Genomic DNA, 22361 nt, shown 5'->3' on the forward strand with positions numbered 1-22361 from the left:
TACTCAGGTGATGACAGACAGATGTTATGTTTACAGCTGGTTCTTCAGCCAGAAATGATGCAATGCTGCTGAAAGTCGGCTGCTTCGGGCACTAAGTTCATCGCATCTAAACCTGGCATGTCTGCTGACAGGATTTACAGTAATGATCATCAGTTCTGTCATTTTCATTCTCTACCTCTTAAAAAAGGGACTCACTTGTAACAACATTAAAAACACGGAGAATTACTTCAAAACAATATACTGCTTGTTAAACGTACATCGCATGTTGTTAGAAGCAGTTTTAATGAGCCGTAATTGAGCCTCTTTACGATGTTTTCTTTACTCACAACATGCATCTGCATTCAATGATATATGTAGTATTTATTGATGTTGATCTTTTACGGCTTGCGTCTGATGTATTTACCCCCCAAGAGAAAAGAAAAGTGAGTATAGACCTTGAGTGTTGTATAATTTCGGCATTTCGTGGTGTGTGTGAGGTTCACGTGTGTCGGTTTACCTGACTGTCCCTGGGCCTCGCCGCAGCATTGCACTCCCTGTCGTCCACCGTGTTGCCGTAATCCCCCGACACACACCTCACGGCTCTCATCTGGTAACCGTGCCCACAGGTCACCGCACACTGCAAGACAAAATTACACACACACACACACACACACGGAGAGAGAGAGATGGCCAGTCAACCGCAAGCTATCTCAAACTCTATCGAAGTGTGTCAAGGTTGATGTGTTAGACGGGGCCTCAGTCAAGGTCCAGCTCAGCAGAGCCTGGTTAAGACCCTGACTCACACACACATACACAGACACACACACATACACGGTCTCAACTCGACCCTTTACCCAGTTCCTCGCTCACACACACAGGCTACCCAGTCACGATTAGGCTTATAATCACCCAGGCGATATATTCCAGCTCTGTCAATACGACTAACTGGCTTCACACACACACACACACAGACATACACACACACACACGGGAGGGAATTAAAATGTGAAAACTTCACTATGAGCAGCCAAACACATCCATTCATATGTCGTTTTGGTTTCCGTCAAACCATAACAGAGAAAACTCTAAGCACAGACCTAATAATTTGAATACAGAGATAAGTGTGTGTGTGTGTGTGTGTGTGTGTGTGTGTGTGTGTGTGTGTGTGTGTGTGTGTGAGTGTGTGTGTGTGTGTGTGTGTGTGTGTGTGTGTGAGTGTGAGTGTGTACACTGCAGGTCAGGTTTAGTCTAAGAGGATATGAGGGCAAAGTGAGAGTGCTGAGGAGGAAATGGCAGCTGGAGTCACAGACAGCACACTCCAGCAAGACTCACCGGGTTATCAGGTTACGCACACACGCACACACACACAAGCTAGAAATACACACTGTCAGCTCATTCATACACACCACGCTCTCGACCTGTGTGAATGTGCGTGCGTGTGGTCAAACACGCGTGGAACACAGGCGACAAGTCAAAGTCTGACACTGCTGCCACACGTGAAACCCATTTTCTCAGCCAGACACAACATCAAGCCCCTGTATCTATATGTGTGTGTGAGTGTGTGTGTGTGTGTGTGTGTGTGTGTGTGTGTGTGTGTGTGTGTGTGTGTGTGTCCACGCAACTCACCGCTCCCCAGACGCCGACCTGCCAGGACGCACACTCGGGCAGCTCGCAGCTCCCCACGGCGGGGGGCTTGCTGGAGGAGTCGCACAGGTGCTCGCTCAGCTTGTCCTCGCCGGCCGCCGCGCTGCAGGACACCTGGCGGTGCCTCATCCCCTTCCCACAAGTCACCAGACACTGTCCGGGAGGAGGAAGAGGAACGGTCCCAAATTAGACATGGCAGCTGCTTCTTACCCAGGGTTTAGGTCATTTGAAAGAGTGAAAATATAAAAAAACTGGTTTAAAAAATGATCACAGAATCATCGCAGACTCTAAATATACGCTCATAAAGGAAGGATTTATAGCAGAACTTCAAATAACTTGGCTGAAGGAAGCTAGAAAACTGTATTATGTTTTATGGGGATGTGGTTGGAGTCCTGGATTATGTTACACCATACTGTATGCACACGCATGACTTCACTGTTGGTTTTTTATAAATGTGTCTGCGCTCAAGGCAACTTTTACTACATGGGGTGAACTTTGGAGAGATTACGCCTTTTTTTGGGACTGAAACATGAGTTTTTAGACCTTCCTGTTGCGTGACTTGTTTGCACGTGTGTGTCTGTGTGTGCATACATAGCTAGTGCTGCATGCACAGGTGTGTGTCGGCGCTCACCTCGCTCCACTCGCTGACGGTCCAGTTGGGGCACGGCTGGTCGTTGCACGGCTCGGTCACCGTCCTCTGGTACTCGCTGCACTCCCGGTCCACCAGCCGCCGGCCCAGATTGTTCATGCAGTACGACTCTCTGCTCCGACTCCCACGCCCGCACGTCTTGGAGCACTGCGGGAAGAAATACACAGCGAGGCGTCAACGTATTTTAATTTTAGTCTTCTTCCGCTCTGCAGACGTCGGACAGCCGGACGTACCTGTGACCAGGCGCTGTACTGCCAGCTCTTGAGCAGACAGTCTCCGTGACAGGACTCCCTGGTCTGCGGCTTGGCGCTGTCCCCGCAGGCGCTGGCCTCCACCCTGTCGCTCTGCCTCTTCATCCGGCTGTACTTCATACACTGAACGTCCAGGCTGCGGAAGCCCGGGCCGCATTTGGCCGAACACTCGCTCTTCCCGGCCACGTGCCACCTGTGAGCGAGGAGAGGTCAGCGATGGCCGGGCCGCCCGCGCTCTGCGGGAGTACGTTGTGTTTGTAAATCTACCTGACTTCACACTCCGTGTTGCAAGGCTCAGTCACAGCAACAGGACGAGGTAAATGTTCACAGCGTTGGTCCGACACCTCCAGGTGATCGCTCTTACGCACGCATACCGCCTTCCGACGCCGCTCGCCTACAGAAAGAAAAGATGGAGCTGAAATCAGACATCTGGAAGGAACTTTAATCACCAGAGTATCACATTTCCTCATCTCTAACAAGTATAATCATCTGACTGACACACAATCTTTTATAGCTTAGCCTTGGGGGTCTCTACGGGGTCACGGTGTGACCTCTGAGGTGCCTGATGGCTTCCAAAGGGAACATTTGAGGATTTAGTCCAGTTGAGGGTCACTGAAATGTGAAGGTGTCGAGCAATGAGATTGGCCAGGTGGGACAGAGGTTAGAAATTTGCCAGAAGGGGTACTTAAGATAGAGTTTGGCTTTGAATGCAAAGTGTGTTTAATGGATTCAAGAGAAACGCTGATTTTAATGCCCGCTGACACTGAGCTCTGAGCCGGAATAATGACATTCTGCGCAACAAGAGCTGGGAGATACATTATTCTCTCAATGAATTTCACACTTTTGCAGAGTTTTGCTTGAGTAATTTTCATACTTCGTGTTAGCAGTGATTGTGAAGTGAAGCCAGATGACTTTAGAGCAATAAACCTTTCCTCACAGGAGCAAATTAGGCATTTTTTGGTGTGGGAACTGGCTGGAAAGTGCATGAAACAAAACTGAGATTCCGAGATAGAAATGTTGGGGGAACGTGGATGTCTTACCCTGACAGATGCGGCTGCACTCGAGCCAGGAGCCCGAGGGATCCCACACAAACTGCTCCCGGTGCTCCTCGATGGGGATGTTGAAGGAGTAACGTACGTCTGGGTTGTAGAGGTTTCCCACGCACAGGACCTGAGCAAACAATGGGGTCAAAGGAGAGGTCAAAGGATTTACCTGGCCGCTGTTTAGTCCACAGACACATTACCTCATTGGACGGAGGGATTACACTCAGCACTTCTAGCAGAAGGAATGTAAACGTTTCAGGAATTAATCGTAACCGAGGCTTTTTCTTGATACCTGTAAAATGAGCTCCTCCTCGATGCGGTCAGTGCAGTTGATCCGTTCCACTTTCGTGTCGGAGCCACTGTACTCGATGACGGTTCCCTTGAAAGTGATTTCCCTTTTGAACATGGCCACCACAAAGTTCCCGTTGAGGAGGAAGTTGGACTGGCTGTCAGATAAAGCTGGGAAAAGAAACACACACAGATCAGAACAACAAATCCCACCCCGGGCATAAAAAAAAAAATCAGCTCAAGAGAAGGAATGCTTGGTTGTTCTAAATTAGGTTTCGGGTATGAGACGGCATTTGGCATTTCTGGCTATATGTTAAATAAACAGTCTAAAGTCGCCCCTCTATTGTTCTGCAAAACCATTGTTGCAGGGGAACTATGGCGAAACGCTGAAGGCTCTAAATTGCAGTCATTTGGAGTTAGACTGCGTGACTTTCCTCAATGACTGACACTGCACCGCAAACAAAGGCACCCCGCTGGCTGCAAAGACAAACAAATACACACACATAAACCCAGAATGAACCCTCACCACCTCCCTCTCTACCTAGAACATAATAGTTCCAAGAAAACATACTGTTAAGATACAATCCCTCAGCTGCATGCCAAGAAATGTATATGATTAGGTCTTTAGACACGACTCTGTTTACAGTCAGCGCCGCTCATTGTTGGATGCCAGCTGACAGGGATCTGCAGCTTTTTCTCATCAGTGACGGTTTCAGAGGGAAAGACGCTGACAAGTTAATGAGCATCGTGAAGTCCTGTTATATGTAAAGCGCAGACCTGAAGAAAGGCCGCTTCGCAAACTTACACCTTTAATACAAGAAGAGTGGAGACAGGCTCATGTTGCGTTGCAGCACAATAGAATTGTACTTTTTATTTCCTTGGCCCAGTAAAGACAAGTAATAGGAAGAGAAAATACCAGCAAAGTTTACCCCTCGTATTAAAATCTCTTCACTCTGTCACACACTTCATCATTTGGAGTGACGTATCTTAAGGTGTTGCGAATATCAACCACATTGAATATGGGAGTGTGTTTGCTTGAAGAGCCCTTCAGAACAGCGGGGGGTCGACCTTTTCACAGTAGTGAGGCCACGAGACTGTGCCACATGTGTTTTCTAAAAAAAATCCCACTGAAAGCATTTTGAACCTGACCTGAACCGACTGGAAAAACGGGCGCCCACCCTTACAGCACGGGCAAAGCTCCACCACATACAGAACTCCACACACACACACACACACACATACATGCTGAGCCCGGTAGGTCCCCCTAACCCTACACCCCGATATCTACTTTCATGCAGCCTGGGCTCCACATGCCTCTAATTAGCACTTATTGCTGCCTCATTTATCTTTCTCGGCGGCTGACACTCCATTTGCTTTCCCAACCGACCCAGATGGACCAACGCCCCTCGTGTTTCCTCCACATCCACGCAGAACAAATGACAGCTTCCTCCCATTTCTGAAAACAGCTTGACAGCAGTTTGACTCGTGTCGCCATGTCGTCTTTTACACCTCTACAGGTGCTTTACGGTCACGTCAGGAGTAAAGGCGTTGACCTACGAAACGTGAACTAAGCAGATGTGACATATCCGTCTTATTAGCTTGGACTGCTTCCATTTCAGATGGATTCCTCCAATAAATCTTGAAATTCAAAACAGCGTTGCTTGAAACCACATCCCCTGAGCTGACACACACTCACCGAGGTAGTTGTCGTCTTCTGGCTTTCCAGAGTAGCTGACCTGTTTGATGTCGATGTTGGTGGCTCCAGCTGGGATCCGCACCACCGTGTTGTAACCTGAAGACGCAAAATACAGAAATAGAGTGAGACAGAGCGGGCTGGAAAGTTTAATCAATTCGGTAGCGGCTCTAACAGGCGGGAAGCGACCGTCGTCTTGGTTTTCCTAATAGCTTCACTATGCTGCATCAAAACCCCCGTCGGTGAAGTCCGGTTCCAACCACCAGGGATTTAAATGTCACACTTGGAAAAATACAAAAAAAAAAAAAAAAAAGAGCTTGAGAGGTCTCAAATAACCAGCAAGAGGCCTTGTTTTAGTCTCAGAGGCCTGACCGTGAAATGATATGTAATTATTCCCTGGACCTACCTTTGGCCTGTAATTACTACGCCGGGCCTGTTGTCCTATGATAAACTAACACAGAAAAGGAGCGAGCGTGAGGGAGAGAGGCCATGAAAGCCAAGAGGTGACAGCGAAAATGCAGGTTTAACAAAGGACAGGAAGAAGAGAATAAAGACAATCAAGAGCTAAAGAAGATGGGGCCTATGAGAGAGGAAAAGATAACCGATTTGAACAACTTTGGCAGCCGAATCTAAACACATCACTACTGAAACATACGGAAGGTTAAAAACTGTAAACTCTCCATGAATTAAGTTATTACACTAAAGAGTTTCCTTATTTGAAAAAGGAAAACAACAATTCGTAATGAATGCCATTGCTACATTTGTAATATTGACTAAAACAGGTTGGTAGAGTTAATGTAAGAAACAACCTGCATTCATTTTCCCAATACAGCTGGATGGATTAATAAAAGCAATTAGATCTGGTAATTAGGCTGACACCTTGAGCCACTCGGGGGCAGCACTTGTTTTACACATCTTTTCATCAGCGTGTAGACGATTTCACACACAGACATAACAGCTACACACTGTGTTTTAATGAACTCTGCCTCATTTTACACTAAATCCTCCACCTTTTTCCTTCAAACTCATTATAACTATTGTTTGCTTAGCCCTCATCTGATTTACACATTGTAATAGTAAAACATGTATTTATCTAAAAGTGAAATCATTTTACTTATGAAGGAAGATTTTTCTCCCAGCGGTGATGTGTGTCCCGACAGGTCAGTGTGAAAACACAGTTATGTCCCCACAAGTGCATTACAGCGCACACACAGACAGCATTTACACACCGCATTCTCCGGCTTCCTGCCCAAACCAAAACCATCACGGCTAGGTGTTGAACTCTAACCCTGCCCCTAACCCGCATGTGACCTCAGCCTTAAAAACCACATCTTAAGATTAAAGACACACAATAAAAACATGAGGTCTCAAAGTTTGGTTTGAAAAAGTGCAGGAAGACATGTTGTGCTGTCAGGTTTCAGACATCACAGAGGAAGTACGGCAGAGACAGCATCACAGTCCGTGTCCACATTGTGGTGACAAACCGAGGCCACAGCGAGAAGAAAGCTACTGCACCGTGTATCCGCTGTATAAACTACCAGCAGCTTCCCTCTGAGGTTACACGGTGTCCCCAAAGCGCTGCAGGCATCCCAGACCCTCCAGCTTAGTACCTGACTGCACACTAAATCCTCTGCTTCCACAGCATGACCCACAAAAAAAAAAAAAAAAAACAGTAAACACACCTCCTCCAGACAAAAAACACACGCTGTACTTGAGGAACTCTTACGTTTACCACAAACATGAGTTTTTGAGCCGCTAGCAAGAAAGACGACAACGTATTATTACCGTTACTACTATTATGTTCTTCATGCTGAAAACAGGTCAGCTGCTGCTCTTGTTGGCTTTGGGAACTTTTCCCAACATTGGATCAGGACACTTTCTGGTATTTCTGACAGCAGGACGCTGTGTGTGGGAGTGACGAAAAAAAACCCAAGGAAAATCTAAACATATCAGGGCAATTACTGTGAGGTTAATGAATGAAGATGATTATGTTAAGTTGGGCTGAAGTGCAATAAATGACGTTTCCATGCACTGAGCAGTGAACATATTTGGCCAAACTTATGTGTTGTTTCTGCACCAGATATTAGATAGATGTGACAGCGTGAAATCACCAAGCATGTGAAAAAAAAAAATACTAAAAAGAAATGAATATCATGGAGCCTGTCTCAAAAATGAACAGGTGGATGGATGGATGGAGGAAGTGTTAATAATGCCCTTTGACAAAACACAGTAACTCATTCTATCTACTCTGCTGAATAAAGCAAAGGAAACAAGCTGAAAGAAGACAAGGTCTTAAAGTCTCAAAGATCAATAATGAGAAAGCCAGAGAAGAAGAAATGAAGAGACATAAAACAAGAACAAGAGGATGAAAGACTGAAAGACAGGAGCTGAAGAACATCCTGCCTGGGCTTCACTCCCACTCCTTTCCCCTTTCTTAGGGTTAATCCAGATTTCCAAGGCTGAGATCAATGCCTGCTTTAGGTCAATACAGCCCTCAAACCCTTTGCCCCTTTACAGCCGAAGCAGCAGAGAGAAAGCAGATGGATTGAGATGCTGAAGTGCGTCTCCGAATGAATGCAGAGTAAACACGGCAGAGCCACGCCCACATCTTTTTATGCTAATGCTTCTGCTGTTTTGCTGCCCAGATTCAGGAAAAGGAATTGGACGCAATCAGCAGTTGGCCGGCGTTGAAGCGCCGCATTAGGCAGGACGGTTCAAAGGGATGATGTCAGGTTTTGCGTTCACCATCAAAAGCCCTGAACGGAGTGCGATCGCTTTGTTTGTTGGTTTCTACAAGCTTTAGAAACAGATTGGTTTTCTGAGGCAAAGAATGTTTTCTGCAAATCAAGCTTAATATGTTTAAACGTAAACAGACATGAGATCAGCTCCTCATTCGAGCCTACAGTGCGTCACCGCTGGAGCCACGGGAGCTTCTTTGTTTACTGTTTATCACATCAGGACTCTAGCTAGTGGTGTACCATGGGTGGGACATGTAAGGATATTCACTCACCATATTGAGCATCATTGAAGGTCCCGGCCAGAGTTTTACACGAAGAGTTGTCCCCACCACACACTCCACACTTGTCATTTCTGGCCTTCGAGTTGAGTACATGGTCACAGCCCGCTTGCTGAGGAACACATGAAAAGAAGTAAAAAAAAAAAAAAAAAAAAAGGGATTTGTAGTGCAATTAAATCTTATTTTGTATTTCGAAACAACAAATGTTTTGCTATATTTCCAGTGAAGATGTTTTCTGTTTTTCCACAAGTTGAATTAAAATTGACATTCTCTTTCTTTGTTCTCCATAAGAATATATCAACCAGATACCCTGCAGAGGCCTTGAACGCAGATGTCGTAGGTGTCTGGTCCACACGGCGTGCCGTCGATGACGCGGTCTTTCAGCTGGTAGTACGCCATGGTGCCAGCCACCCGGCAGAAGAGCTTACACCGATCCTTCATGAGTACTGGAAGGACAAAGAACGCAAACAGCTTAAAACAAATTGGCTTATAGCTAATTAACTTATTGGGATTAAAAAAAAGAGGGATATCCTGAACAACGCCAAGAAGAAAATTTAAAAGCATATCGATTCAGCTGACTCTTACAAAACTGCAAGTTCTTCAAGTCGTTGTGTGGAGAAACGAATTTTCGCTGACAGGGCACCAGCTCCAAGGCGTGGCTCTCTTAATGTATAAGATCAATTAAGAGAATGAATCACTGGCAGTGCTGCTGCCAGATGGCACGGTCATGGGCAGCGACTGATATACGGCCATAAGAGGGAAATCTGCCAGGAGGTTCATATGGAAGCCTGCATGAGGCATTAGGATGCCTCTGATTAAAATGAAAGGTGACTCTATTCATAGGTATAGTAAGAAAAGTACTACATGCAATGTGGCTTCACTGCAAGACTGCGTGACAAAATTACACAAGTAATTATAGATGCAGACAAAAACTGAAATCAAACACAGACATTCAAGTTAAATGCACCAAACTCCTCACAGGCCTCAAGCTACGTTGTGTATGTAAATGTAACATCTTTGATGCTGCAGCACATTGACGTTACATGCTTGAGCAAACTCACTGCCACTGTATTTGGGGACCCAGCGGACGGTGGGAGGTAGACCGTTGATGTTGAAGTGCTTGCCGTCAAAGTGGGAGCATTGCTCTTCCCGAAAGTCTTTCCGCCCTCGCGGGCACGGCTCAGTGTTGCAGGAGCGGAACTTCATCCTGCGGCCCACGCAGAACTTACCGCCATTTCTGGGCCTGGAGTGGGAGGAGATCACACATCACACAGAGAACCTCAGGATCGATAGCATTACTAAGTGGACATGAACTTCTTCACATTTACAACTTTCTTCAGTTGTGATTGATGATTTTTTTTCAGCTTCCAAACTGAAAACACGCACAGATGGTTTCTGGTTTTCTTACTCAGGCTTGTTGCAGTCTCTGGTGGTGCTTCTCGTTCCTCCACCACAGGATCTGGAGCAAACGCTGTAAGGACCCCAGGGACCCCACTCCCCATGGACCGGCTGAAGGTCTAACTCCTTGTTTACACACATTCCATGTCTGCAGTACTGCATGGAAATACACACAAACACACACACAGACATCGGCTTAACAACAAGAAGTGCAGATTTTCTTCTGGTGCTCGACCTTCCATCCACAGCCTAACGACATGCTTGTGGAATTAATTGTTGATAATAGTAATTATAAAGTGGCTGTAGTACTGAGTGATTTGAAAAGAGGCCATTGGATAAATAGCGGCATGTTATTCATATGTGACAGGCTCTTCACAGACAGCAAACATTTTCAGTTACTGTTACTGTTAAGTATTCAGAAGCAAAGCATGTCACCTCATAAGAAACAAACCAAACATTTACTTTGTTACAGATCAAAGAAAATCTAGATTTATTTTCCTTTAATCACTTTTAGATTTGATTACAAATGTACATTTAAATAATACAGCTGTTCCAATGCAACAGTGTCATCCCACCAAGCAACTTTTGCCAAAAAGTAATAACAATGCTTTCATAAGCAAATCATGGCAAGGCACATTTCCTTCTGTGTGTAACTGAATCCCCCCCTCAGTGACTAAGATATTGGAGGGTCCTGTTCAGTGAAAGAATGCAGGACAAGACGGCGTCTGTCTGGGTGCGCAGCCCGCCGTCCGGGCACACCGGCACAAGGAGCAGTGGCACCACGATAAGGAAACTCTAGAGCCGCGATAACAAGAGGAACAAAGTTCATTACTGGCTCTGGATCAGGAACTCCCTCCTCCAGTCCAGTTATGTTTTCATTCAGGTAAATACGGATGTTTTCAGAGGGTTACGAAAGTCTGCTTACGTATTTTTATACATTTGATTTGTAAAGTTGATGTGCAAGCTCTCTTCCACTCGAACCTAAATTCAGATGAAAGACAACCCTGTTCTGAAGACTGTTTAGAGCTTTGATCCACTTAAGTGGATAAACCATTAATCAACCTGAGGATACCTATAAAAGCCATCTTCCGGACCGGGGTTTATCTGGCCTGAGATATCACACAACTCGCTGTGAATGAACACCTGCACAAGTGCAAAGTCGCACAAACAACCCCGCGTAAACATACACAACTTGGCAGCGCGATTACGTCCTGACCCAGTTTGCATGAGTGCTTTACATGCTTGTGGCTCTCGTGATGGGGAGTAAAGTCTGTGCACAATGACAAGCAGGTGTTAGCAGCCGCAGGGTACAAACTAAACAAGCCAAACATTTCCATAATCCAGACCTGGCTGGAGTCGCCGCTTGGCACGGCCCTTCTATCTGAACGCGCTGAAAACGCAAACTGACGGGACTGATAATTTTGTTAAGAGTCCAAATAAAGGATTGGAAGGAGAATTAAAAGAAAAGGCAGTGGAAGAATGTGGTAGAACGTCCACATGAGTCAAAATGGTTTCCACACCGTGAAAAGGCAAACAGGTGCGGGGCCTTCGTGGGTTAGTCGCCTCCCCAGACAAAAAAAAAAAAAAAAAAAAAAAAAAAAGAGAGAGAAAGAAGAAAACACATTTAAGAAGTCCTAAAGCTTCTCATTGTCACAGCAAATAGTTTCCCTCCCCTTACAGCTCTCCGTTCCCCTTCCCCCACCTCAACTTAAAGACTGTCAAGCCGGACCTGAGCATCCCTTCTATACTTCCTCTCACAGCCGCCCATCCCCCCCATCCCCTTATGGGAAACTGCGAGGGCCGTGCGGAGACCACCACAGTGCAGCCGGGCAGCCGGGCCCAAGGAGCTGTCAAACACAGGGCGGACTGTCTGTCACGGAGGACCAAAGGCTGTGTAAGCCTCTGAGGCATTCCACTCTCCCCGCTGGCACCCTGTGTTTACTACCGTTTTGTTTGCCTTGAAAAGGTGATGTGGGTGAAGAAAAAGGGAGGCTGGGGGGTGGTGGGCGGTGAGTGCAAGGGAAAAAAACATCTGTGTGAGACGGTGTGCGCATGTGTGTCTGCGTGTTTGGGAATAGGTATGCTTTGCTTAAATATTGTGAGTGACTCAAATCTGTCGACGCGCTCACGTTGTGGGGAATTAATGCATTAATGTGTGCATTGCATGTAGACTGAAAAAAACAATGCAATACTTGTCTTTTTGTTCCCAGTATTCATGAACCCAAAGATCTAAGACTTTTTTAATCTACACAAAAGGTATATTTCCCTCAGATATCGTCCACAAAAGTGTCTAAATCGGTTTCTTCTCTGCAGGGATAATCCATAAACTCACAGGTGTGGAAGATGAAGATACTGATTAGACAGCAGGACTATTTAACAGGTGTGATTCAGGCTGGCCACAATAAAAGGACACTCATAAATGTGAAATTTCACTGTATTAGTGGGTCAGAAATCCAGTCAGTATCTGGTGTCACCGCCATTCGTCTCAAACAGGGCAACACATCTCCTTCCTGTAGTGTTCATCAGGTTGTTAAATGTTGATCCACTAATCCTGTCAAGTTGCTGGATATCAGCAGGAACTGATCAGTGGACCACGACCCCCCTCCGCCACCACAGGCGACTCGATTCACGTTAAAATCAGCAAACTGCTCTCCCACACGCTGTCTGCCTTCTGCCCCAGACAGTGAAACCTGGGATTCAGCCGTGAAGAGAACACCTCTCCAAAGCGCCAGATGCCACGTGAGCATTTTCACTGTCAAGTTAGTTCCGATGATGAACTGCGGTCATGTCGAGACCCTGATGAGGATGACGAACATGCAGAGGAGCTTCCCTGGGACGTTCTCAGAGAGTTTGTGCAGAAATCCTTTGGTCATGCAAACCGATTGTTGCAGCAGCTGTCCGGGTGGCTGATCTCAGGCCATCTTGGAGGTGACGATGATGGATGTGGAGGTCCTGGGCTGGCGTGGTTACGCCTAGAGGTACTGCCAAATTCTCTGAAACGCCTTTGGAGACGGCTCATGGCAGAGAAATGAACATTCAATTGATGGGCAACAGCCCTGGTGGACATTCCTGCAGTCAGTATGCCAACTGCTGCCAACATCTGCAGCACTGAGCTCTGATTAAATAACATTATGCACATGAGTTTGTTGCCAGGGTGAAGCTTGTAGAAGCAGAAGTTATAGTTAAGGTTAGAGCGTCGGACATTAATGTGTGCCACGCACGTGAGCATGCACTGAGCTGGGGTGTGCGTCTGTGCGTGCACATGTTTGCTTGTATGTTGAGTGTGAGTAGGCCTACTGCTCACGGCCCAAAAGCATTTTGGGGGGGCCACGCTCGATTCCAATTAGCCTCTGTCCGAAGCACGCAAACACACTTGGAAAAACACTGAGGTGAAAGGCAGACATGCCAAAGCTTCAGCGAGCATTTAGGACACTGACAGAAAAACCCTTTTCCTAGAAAGACTGTTAAATTTTTCTCTGGGATGGGAACGTGGTGAGACATTTGAAGGTCTTGTGAGAAACCTGTCCAGCTGTGACTAGCATGTGTTTCAAATTAGGGATTTCAAAGACGCATGCCGTCTCACCGACTCATTAGAAGACGTGCACACATACATATATATGTACAGTACATCTCAAACATGCGCATTACTGGACAGGGATGCATAAATACTGCATCCACAACAGAGTGTCACCACTCGAAAATCACATATTTAATCAAGAGACCTGCAGCTACGTAGACGAGTCACGCTGACACTGTTAGTAGGAAGGGCAACAGCATCTGCTCTGAGCTCCTCAGCTGGCTGGTTTGGAAGCGAGCGCCCTGTAATTGCCAGGAAACTGTTGCAGAGAGCACCTCATTTCTGAGCCCAAGCCATACATCACCAGAGGAATGAGAAGGCAGAGCGCCGATTTAAAAAGCACTGCGCTCTTTCATTTTGACACGGTCATTTCCAAAAGGCATCACCTTTCATGTTGCGGTGTCTCTCTCATAGCTCTGGGTTAGGAGTTCACTGTGGCCTTGGCCTGTTGGGAGGGCTGGCTGATAACTCCGTCCACACAGCAATGAAGAGTTAGCGCATAAAACGAAGGAGAAAAGAAAAATACATCCGGAGGTGCCCATGAAAAATGGATGCAATCAGTTGCTTTTACACCAGCTGTATGTTGAACTGAAAGTATGCGGAACTAAAAGTGAGAAGTAATAAAGACTCAATGAAGCTGATCTGAACATAACCGCAGTCCTAAGAAAGAAGCAAAAGCATGAGAGCAAAAAAAAAAAGACTAGATTGACAGTGGACGAAACACAAGAAACAGCATGATGCAACCTTGACCCCAACTAACCCCTTTTTTTTTTCTTTTTACTCTGTTTCCTGTCTACTTTTCCACCTTACTGCGGGTCTCTCCTCCCCCTGCATCTTTCCAAGAAATGTGAGGGCTGTCATTAGTGTCAATGAGCGGTTCGGCCCCGTCAGCTGTTCTCGTCACGTGCTCCGAAGAGACACTTTCATGTTACTCTTCCTCACTCGTCTTTCTCTCGGAAACACATACTTGCACTTTTCAACATTTTCCTTCAATAACTTTTTTTTATATATCCAGAACTGATTTTACATAAAAGGATTTGTGTTTCTTCTTGCCAAAGGCATGTGTGTGTCTTCATGTGAACATGTGAGCAGCTGGTGGCACATGTCGAGTAATTCCTCGACCACCAGTTTTGAGCCAAACCAGCAAATTGCAGCCTGTCTGAGGATTTTATAGCCGAGACCCTGAGGCCCGAGGCTTTACCTGCTCTCAAGTAAAAAAAAAAAAAAAAAAAAAAACTAATATGCATTTTGTCATGATCGAATGCAGATGTGGAAGATGATTGCACATGAGAGGAAGTCACAGTTCCAAAGGTGTCATTTTGCTATAACCACTGAATATGTCATCTTTCACACAGAGCGCCAGGCATCAAAGTCACCACACTGTACTGTAATTAAGGAAACATATTTCTGCTTCTGCAGCGCAAGCAATGAAAGCTTCTCTCACTGGCTACCGGACACAGTAATTCCATCAGCAAACTATGCGAACGCTAAAACAACAATCCTCTTGTTAGCCCAAATCCACAGATATGTCTGCGATGACGGCAAATCAAAGCGGCAACATCCTGCAAATATCCAGAGATTAGCTGAGAGTGACACTGATACCAGTCTCACAATCCCGAGCTCCCATACAGGCACACGCGCATACACACACACACACACACACACACACAACTGTACGAAAAAAAGAAGAAATACACACACACACACTCACACACACACACTACGCAGTCAGTCCCAGCATCGTACGACAAGCCTGTCAGGCTGCCAGTGGAGCTCCAGCCAACACTCACCGCCTCCGCCAACAGACTCCATTCTGCCCTGGCTTCACTTTTCAAGACCGCACTATCTCGCTCTAATTGGCTGAAACCAGAGTGGGTCGTCATTCTTTTCTGGGAATGTTCTGGAAATAAAAAAAAAAAAACAACTTCCGATTTATTCATTCATTCACACTAACTATTCAATTAAGCTCCTATTATTGCCACCATCAGGGAGACTGTTTAAATTTTACCTTCTCTCAAAGAAAAGCTACGCAAAGAGTCATTGCGCTCAAGAAAATGGAAGACATCTGGATATTCAGAAAGCTATTTTGCATTAAATTCTCCACAACAATCGAAATTGATCACACAACTTCCTTCACCACTGAAGGAAGCAGTGATGTTATGAGAAGGACCGCAGAAATCAGCAGAGGGGCAAAAGATGCAGGAACAAGAGGTTCACGCATCGATTACACTGGCTTTCCTATAAATCTACAAACATGCCCACATGTTTGGACTTCTGCATAGTTGATTTCACAATACCTTTTCCTTGCATTCACAATCAAAACACACACAAGGGTGAAAAAGGGTGGGGAGGGAGGGGAAAGAGCTGGAGAAGACAGGATGGAGGGGAGGGAGGGAGGGTGGTGGCGGTATTTATAGACAACAAGTGATGGGATGCCCTCGTTAGCGCACGGCCCACTGAGCCAGATGACAGACACGCCGCCAAGAGGTCATGTGACCGCATTACTCACTCCGGCGCCCTGTGAAAGCAATAGACGGTGCAGCGAGGGTGGGAGGAAGAGACCGGAGAGGTGGAAGAGAGTTAGAGAAGAAGGGAACAGAGAGGGAGAGAAAACTACCCATGAACCCTGCAGCGCTCATTGCCCTATTTTAACTGTCCAGTATACAAACAAACTTTTTTTTTTTCTTCTCCTCTCCTCATTTCGGGGACGTGCCTCTCTCCCACTATTTGGGCACTGACCTCAATTGCCCAATGTGATCACAACTTTTGTTTCGTAACCCAAAGAAACAAACAAAAATAATGACAACGCCGTCGTAGCAGAGGCACAAGAGGTGACCGCCATTCAGAAAAACAAACTTTTTTTTCTACATCTCTAGGAGTCTCTAAGACTGATTTGAGAGGAGAAGAGGATCTGGAGAATACCTGCTGGTACTTTTCCCCCCATAGGGGCCAGAGTTGTAATCCTCCAGATCTGACACCTAAGAGCCAAGAGTTTGACCCAAAACCCTGCAAGGCCTCCGACTTGAACCTCATGATGTCTTTGTATGAGTGAAAACAAGGAAGGGGGTCAGAAAAAGAGCTGACGATGTGCGACAGAAGCATTGCATTGAGAATGTAAAGGAAAATATAAGACATCCGATGCAACAGTGACACAAAGGAATCATAAAGACTCATCTGAGTACGCGGCTTATCAGACTTCTGGGGCATAAAGACGAGCAGGAATATACTCACAGGCGAGCACGCACGCCACGCCGAGAGACCACATAAAAGAGCGCTTGTGTGGGCAGGTGAGTGTTGGTGCAGGGTCCCTCTCTCTTTCAACTCGCACTACTTCAAACGGCACCCTGCATGAGGATGAAGCCGGGGCCTCAGCACCACAAACAAAGGTGGTGCCACCAGTGACGCACGCATGGAGAAATAAGCCCAACAAAAAAAAAAACAACAAAAAAACGTTACTCATACGTGTCTGTGAGAGGGAGAACCGATTCAGAATCAATATGATTTTCTGCCACATGTTGGTAAAATGATCTCCTTATAATACAGACATTTGATATTTAGAGCTAAATTAACCCAAAATAGTTTGGGGGTGAACTTAAATGTATAAATCCATGTTTATTATCTCAGATTGAGCGGGGTCAAGAGGTTGGATCTCACTGAAGCAAACAATTTAGTGTGATCAGGCTCCATGTGTTTCTCTAACAGAGAGGCTGGGAGCAGAGCGAGACCTCCAATCCCAGGTCCATTACTGTTTAGTCTGGTTGTTGTAGTTGGATTAAGATGTTAGCTATCCCCTGTTAACCTTTCCTCTCCAGATCAGGCTGATTCAGGTCCTAACATGGCGAGAGGGGGGGAGATGGAGCCAGATGAAAGGATACGAGGAGTACAAGACTTACATGGGCCCACACTGCAAGACTCCTGGAGGGCAGGAGGTTAAAGAGACGAGAGGACCCTCCTTCCTTTGGTTCCTCTCTTTCCTGCTCTCATGCGTGTTCCGAATGCTAAACACCGGCCCGGAATATCCCCGTCCCCCTGTACCTCCTCCACCGCTCCGTCCTCCCTCCTCCTGCTCGGCGGAATCACTGATGTGAGGCCTTTTGTGAGAGCGCTGGCTGGCCTCAGCCCGGGCTCTGTTACGGCCCGACCACTGACCCACTCATTCGCCTTTTAAAGAGGTTTTAGGGTCACGGGTTCACAACAAGGTGACTCAACTGTGAACGGCGGGCGGCATCCTCTTTCAAACACTCCATACCTTCACCTTTCCCTCTCAGGACTCTCTCTCTCTCTCTCTCTCTCTCTCTTTTTCCTTTCCTCTTTCTCTCCCTCCGTCTGTGTTCCCCTCTCTCTCTCTCTCTCTTTGTCGCCCTCCGGTCCGTGTATCCTCAGTGACTGACCCGCCGCCTCGGCGCTAATTAGCATAGCATCCCAGAGCGAGGAGAACATGAAGGCTAATGGAGGTTGGGGCCCCACAACAACAGCGAGGGTAAAGCTTCAAGTTTCTAACCGGGGCCGTCACCTGACCACATTTACATGGGTATCTGCAACCAAAACACGGGGGGGGGGGGGGGGGGGGCGCAGAGTAATTCATGATAAATTATTCAGGTTTTTTTTTTTCTCAGTAGAGGAACTGAACTGGAAGAATAAGGGTTTCAGGACTGGAGGGAGGTTTAGCTTGGCAGTAAGGCCAACTTCAAAGCTTCAACGGGCTGGATGTTTCGGGTCTGCCAGAGACATCTTGACTTACCATTCCAAGTCCACATTCAGTGCCATCAGCCAGTGGCATGTGCTGCGTTCGACAGCCCTTATGGTCGCCCTCCGCGCTCGTGCACCACAGCCGCTTGCACTGCTTCTATAAGGTGAAAGGTCAAGCGGGAGCATTATCAATCCATCCTGACTGTAAAATTAAAATGTGTTGTCATGCAAAGCTATTTCAAATAGCTTGGCATCACAACAATTTACCTCCAGTAAAACGCACAATACACTCTATATTATAGAGATAAACAAACTGTGCCTTAATGCTTCAGTATAGTACCAAATATCTCAGTTTTTTTTCTTCTTTTTTTTTTTAAAAAGGGGGAAAATCAATGTCAGATCCACTTGCACCTTAAATCTTCTTTACTTCTTCAGCACAGTTTTTCATTCTTTGATATCAAGCCAACTCACCATGTAGGGGCAAATCTGAGAGCCGGGGCCGAACATCAGTTCACACTGTCTGTTGGCATTGTAGATCTGACCGGGGAGGAGGGTGGGAAGCTCATAAGTCCTGGCAACAGGTTCATCAAGGAGGCATTCGCCATAGCCAGTGCTTCAAGAAAATCACAAATTGAGTAGAATCAATAAAAACACAGAAAGTGTGAAGCAGCAGAAAATGCTGAGATTCATTTGCTGTGTAAACTGTAACTTTTCAAAAACATGAATGGACACAGTCCAGTGTTATCTGACCTAACATCTCGGTCATAAAAGCAAAATAAACATCTCTGTGTCATTATTTCTGCTCATCCTCAGATGTGTTTTCCCATGTGGGTGGCCTGCAAAGTAAAGAGGAAAAAAAAAAATTGCTGATACAACTTAAACCTAGTACTTCATGCCTGTTAGTAAATGCTGTCACTGTGAACCTGGAGTTCGGCGCCAAAAACTGAATAAAAGCAGCATTTTAAAAGAGCCTATAAAGGGATCTACAAGATGACCGCATTTTTACCTGAGGTGCATTTTTCTATGCTGAAGATAAACACAAGTTTTTATAAAATCTTAAGCCCTTGATTGAGTTACATAAGGGACACAATAGGAGTATGATGACAGATTGTGCTGAAGTTGAGCCGCGCCCTGACCAGCGACACAGGAACAACAAGAACAGAGACAACAAAAGCACAGCTGGACCACATCGACACTGTACACACACCAGGCGCCTGCATACAAAATCATCTGCCTGCACAATTGCAAAAAAGACACAAGTTAAACATGTTAGCTTAAGTGCGCTGAGCCACAAAAGGATCCCTCTTTTTTTTTTTTTTTCCTGTTTGCTTTGGGAAAAGGAAACTCAGAAGAGACGTGTATAGATGTGTAGTTACACAACATGTCTGCACCGCTCCGACAAATTTCATCCTGGACCGGACCGCTGAAACACCTGCTCAACAAAGCACCAGCTGATGTGACAGGCCAATAATTACACGGGATTATCCTCAGTTGCCATCACTTTGTTTCTTTACCCTTTTATTTCCTGCCGTAATGGAAGAAACTGCGGAGAACGCAGCCTGGTGGCGGGGTTATGATTGCACAAGAGGAGGAACACAGCAAGCCGGGATGAAAACTACGGTGCAGCCTGTCAGGGAATCAAACAGACAGTCCTATATTACAGTGTCTTTCAGCAGTTGGTCATCTGTCTAATCAGGGTCCAGGAACCTAATGGAATGATTATTAAGAGTGAGGGAGACAGAGACAGAGAGAAGGGGTCATTTTTTAAAATGAAACCCCTTTCTTAAAAAAAAAAAAAAAAAAAAAAAGAAAGAAAAAAAGAACATCAGCTGTGTGGTTTTGAGATAGTGAGGCGATTTTCTTTCTGGCACTCAAAGAGACTCCACACCTGGCAGCTATTGGGAGATTTGTGACTTTATTCGCCGGGCGACTTTAAGGTTGCCCGTTGCATGATTGTTACATGAGACTGAATAATAATAGCTCCCCCATGTATGAGCCTGACGCGTGACTCTAAAGAGACGTCTCCTCGTGCGACAGACTGATGCTTTTCTGGGCCGAATGACTCGGAGCATCACAGCACAGAGTTTGATCAAGAAGCCATGAGAAGTGCAGCCCGTCTCAGACAGCATGTACCGATTACTGTACACTGAGACACAGAGCAACAGAGTGACAGAGGCTTAGCTGAACTTGGACGAGCATGCGGCGCGTAAAAATCCATCTTGATTTCATTTACAGGAAAGAAATACATATGAATACTTGAAATTACTTCACAGTGGCTGCGTTTTGATGGGCGTAACGTGAAGTACCGGGGGCTTTCCCGCTGATAATCCGAACAGCAGCTGAAGATTTACATTTTGCTTTTATATCTGTGTTTCGTGGATTAAATCAGACGGCACAGTGCCAGAGAAGGAAAGAATAGCTTCTTTATGTAGCGGTTGACACATAATAATGCTGCCGGACACTTTTCATCAGCTCTCAGGTGCGGGGGTTCAGCGCACATTATTACAGCAACAGTGAGACAAGGGGGAGCGATGGGGGTGGTGGTGGTGGTGGGGGGGGGGGGTCCCTCATCGTTTGAAAAGGGGTGTTTGAGAGGTGGCGCGGCCTTTTCATTTATTAAGCCGGTAGAGGAGCGGCGCAGATTGAATTTGCTCTTCGGGGAGAATGAGCAGTCAAAACACTGACGCACTTGACCAGGTCAGTCCGCTGACCAGCGGCGCTGCTGCAGAAGTGCTACTTCCAATCAATGCTCCTCATTGTTGGCTGGAGACGGACTTCAAAAGCATTTGGTCCGCACCCTCAAGGACCTTTCCCACCGTTGTGGCTCCCACAGTGAAGCCAGCGCTGCTTTAATCTCTCCATACCTGCACCGTTCGTAATACATCTCATGTGTGTCTAACCGCCATCCCTCACAAATGTGTTTGACATTTACGTCACACTCTTGGATTATGAGGAGCTGGAAACAGCGGCCCGACTCGCACCCCTCCGGATAATAAAGATATTGACGGAGGTCGTCCTCATCTTCAGCGGCACTTTTTCCAACCGCTCAACGTTGAGGTCACTGCAGAATTTATGCTCCGTTCGCGGCGTTGCCGATCAACAAGGCGGCCCTTTGTGAAGATCTCCACAATTAACAGAGGGAGAGGAGGCAAAGATTAAAGGGTCATGTCCAGGGAAGATCTAATTATACGTGACATTTCCCATTTTAAAGGAAAATCCTTCACCGGGATCGGGGCTGGCAGTAGGAGAAGCCGTTGCCCCACGTTACATTTTGCGTAACAGAGGCCTGTGACCGGACGGCTGTTTGCCCTGCCTCCTAAAAGCCGGGCTCTGTCCGAGCGAAGAGACAGCTGAGGAGCCTCAGAAGATCCATCACCCGGGTCAGCCGGGGAAGACCCCCGGATTCAAACAGGAAACAGTCTTTCAACGCCAGGCAATAACAACTCCACACAGTTTACATTGCACTGACCTGTCTGCAGGGCTCCGGGGGAGACAGAGAGGCCGCTGGTTTTGCAGCGCACACAACAACAAGTAAACGCTGAACACAACGTATGGATTTCATATCATGGCCGAGCAGACAACCACTGAGAAACTCACGTTTCAGAATTTAAAAAAAAAAAAAAAAAAAAAAAAAACTTGATGTACATACTCGAGAAACTCTGTGATGTACTTGCGGCTGCACTTGGACCAAGACCAGGGATTGGTGTCATAGTTGAGGGTGGGAGCCATGACGTGATACTGGTGCTTCATGCCCGCCTCCCGGCACTTGGGGTTGTCGTCATGAGGCATGTTGAACCTGGTGCACAGTTGGATAAAAAAAAAAAAAAAAGACAATTAGAACACGGCTGCTTTGCCGCCACGTCACCGCAAGAAGGAATAAATGTCACAGGATTTACTTTCAGCAGCTTTTAACAGGCGCCCTGCATCAGCTCCACCAGACCCATCTGTCGGTCATGCTGCACACGTTCCACCTTTTGGCTCCGCTTGCCTGCTTTCTTTTCCACTCCTCAAAGCGTTCACAGAGCTATTTGTGAAATCTCCAAAATATTTTGACAGTGCAATCCTCGACAGGGCTCCAGAAACCTTCATCCGGCCAGTAGATGGTGCAACATTTTATGTAAAACCTCACTCTGG

General features: G+C 46.4%; 1 protein-coding gene across 1 annotated transcript in view; it reads right to left on the reverse strand.

The window, feature by feature from the left end:
• LOC115391958 (A disintegrin and metalloproteinase with thrombospondin motifs 20) overlaps positions 1-22361 on the reverse strand; it is a 66845-nt gene that overhangs the window by 25482 nt on the left and 19002 nt on the right. The window contains exons 9-23 of the mRNA XM_030096399.1: positions 21877-22023; positions 18699-18840; positions 18280-18384; positions 9972-10117; positions 9625-9806; positions 8873-9009; positions 8558-8675; positions 5551-5646; positions 3859-4025; positions 3564-3693; positions 2791-2917; positions 2506-2716; positions 2255-2419; positions 1606-1776; positions 497-616 (exon numbers count right to left, since the gene is read on the reverse strand). Coding sequence (XP_029952259.1) covers positions 497-616; positions 1606-1776; positions 2255-2419; positions 2506-2716; positions 2791-2917; positions 3564-3693; positions 3859-4025; positions 5551-5646; positions 8558-8675; positions 8873-9009; positions 9625-9806; positions 9972-10117; positions 18280-18384; positions 18699-18840; positions 21877-22023 — 2164 coding nt within the window. The remainder of the gene's footprint in view (positions 1-496; positions 617-1605; positions 1777-2254; positions 2420-2505; positions 2717-2790; positions 2918-3563; positions 3694-3858; positions 4026-5550; positions 5647-8557; positions 8676-8872; positions 9010-9624; positions 9807-9971; positions 10118-18279; positions 18385-18698; positions 18841-21876; positions 22024-22361) is intronic.

Source organism: Salarias fasciatus, chromosome 7, assembly GCF_902148845.1.
Source record: "Salarias fasciatus chromosome 7, fSalaFa1.1, whole genome shotgun sequence".
NCBI classification, from domain to species: Eukaryota; Metazoa; Chordata; class Actinopteri; order Blenniiformes; family Blenniidae; genus Salarias; species Salarias fasciatus.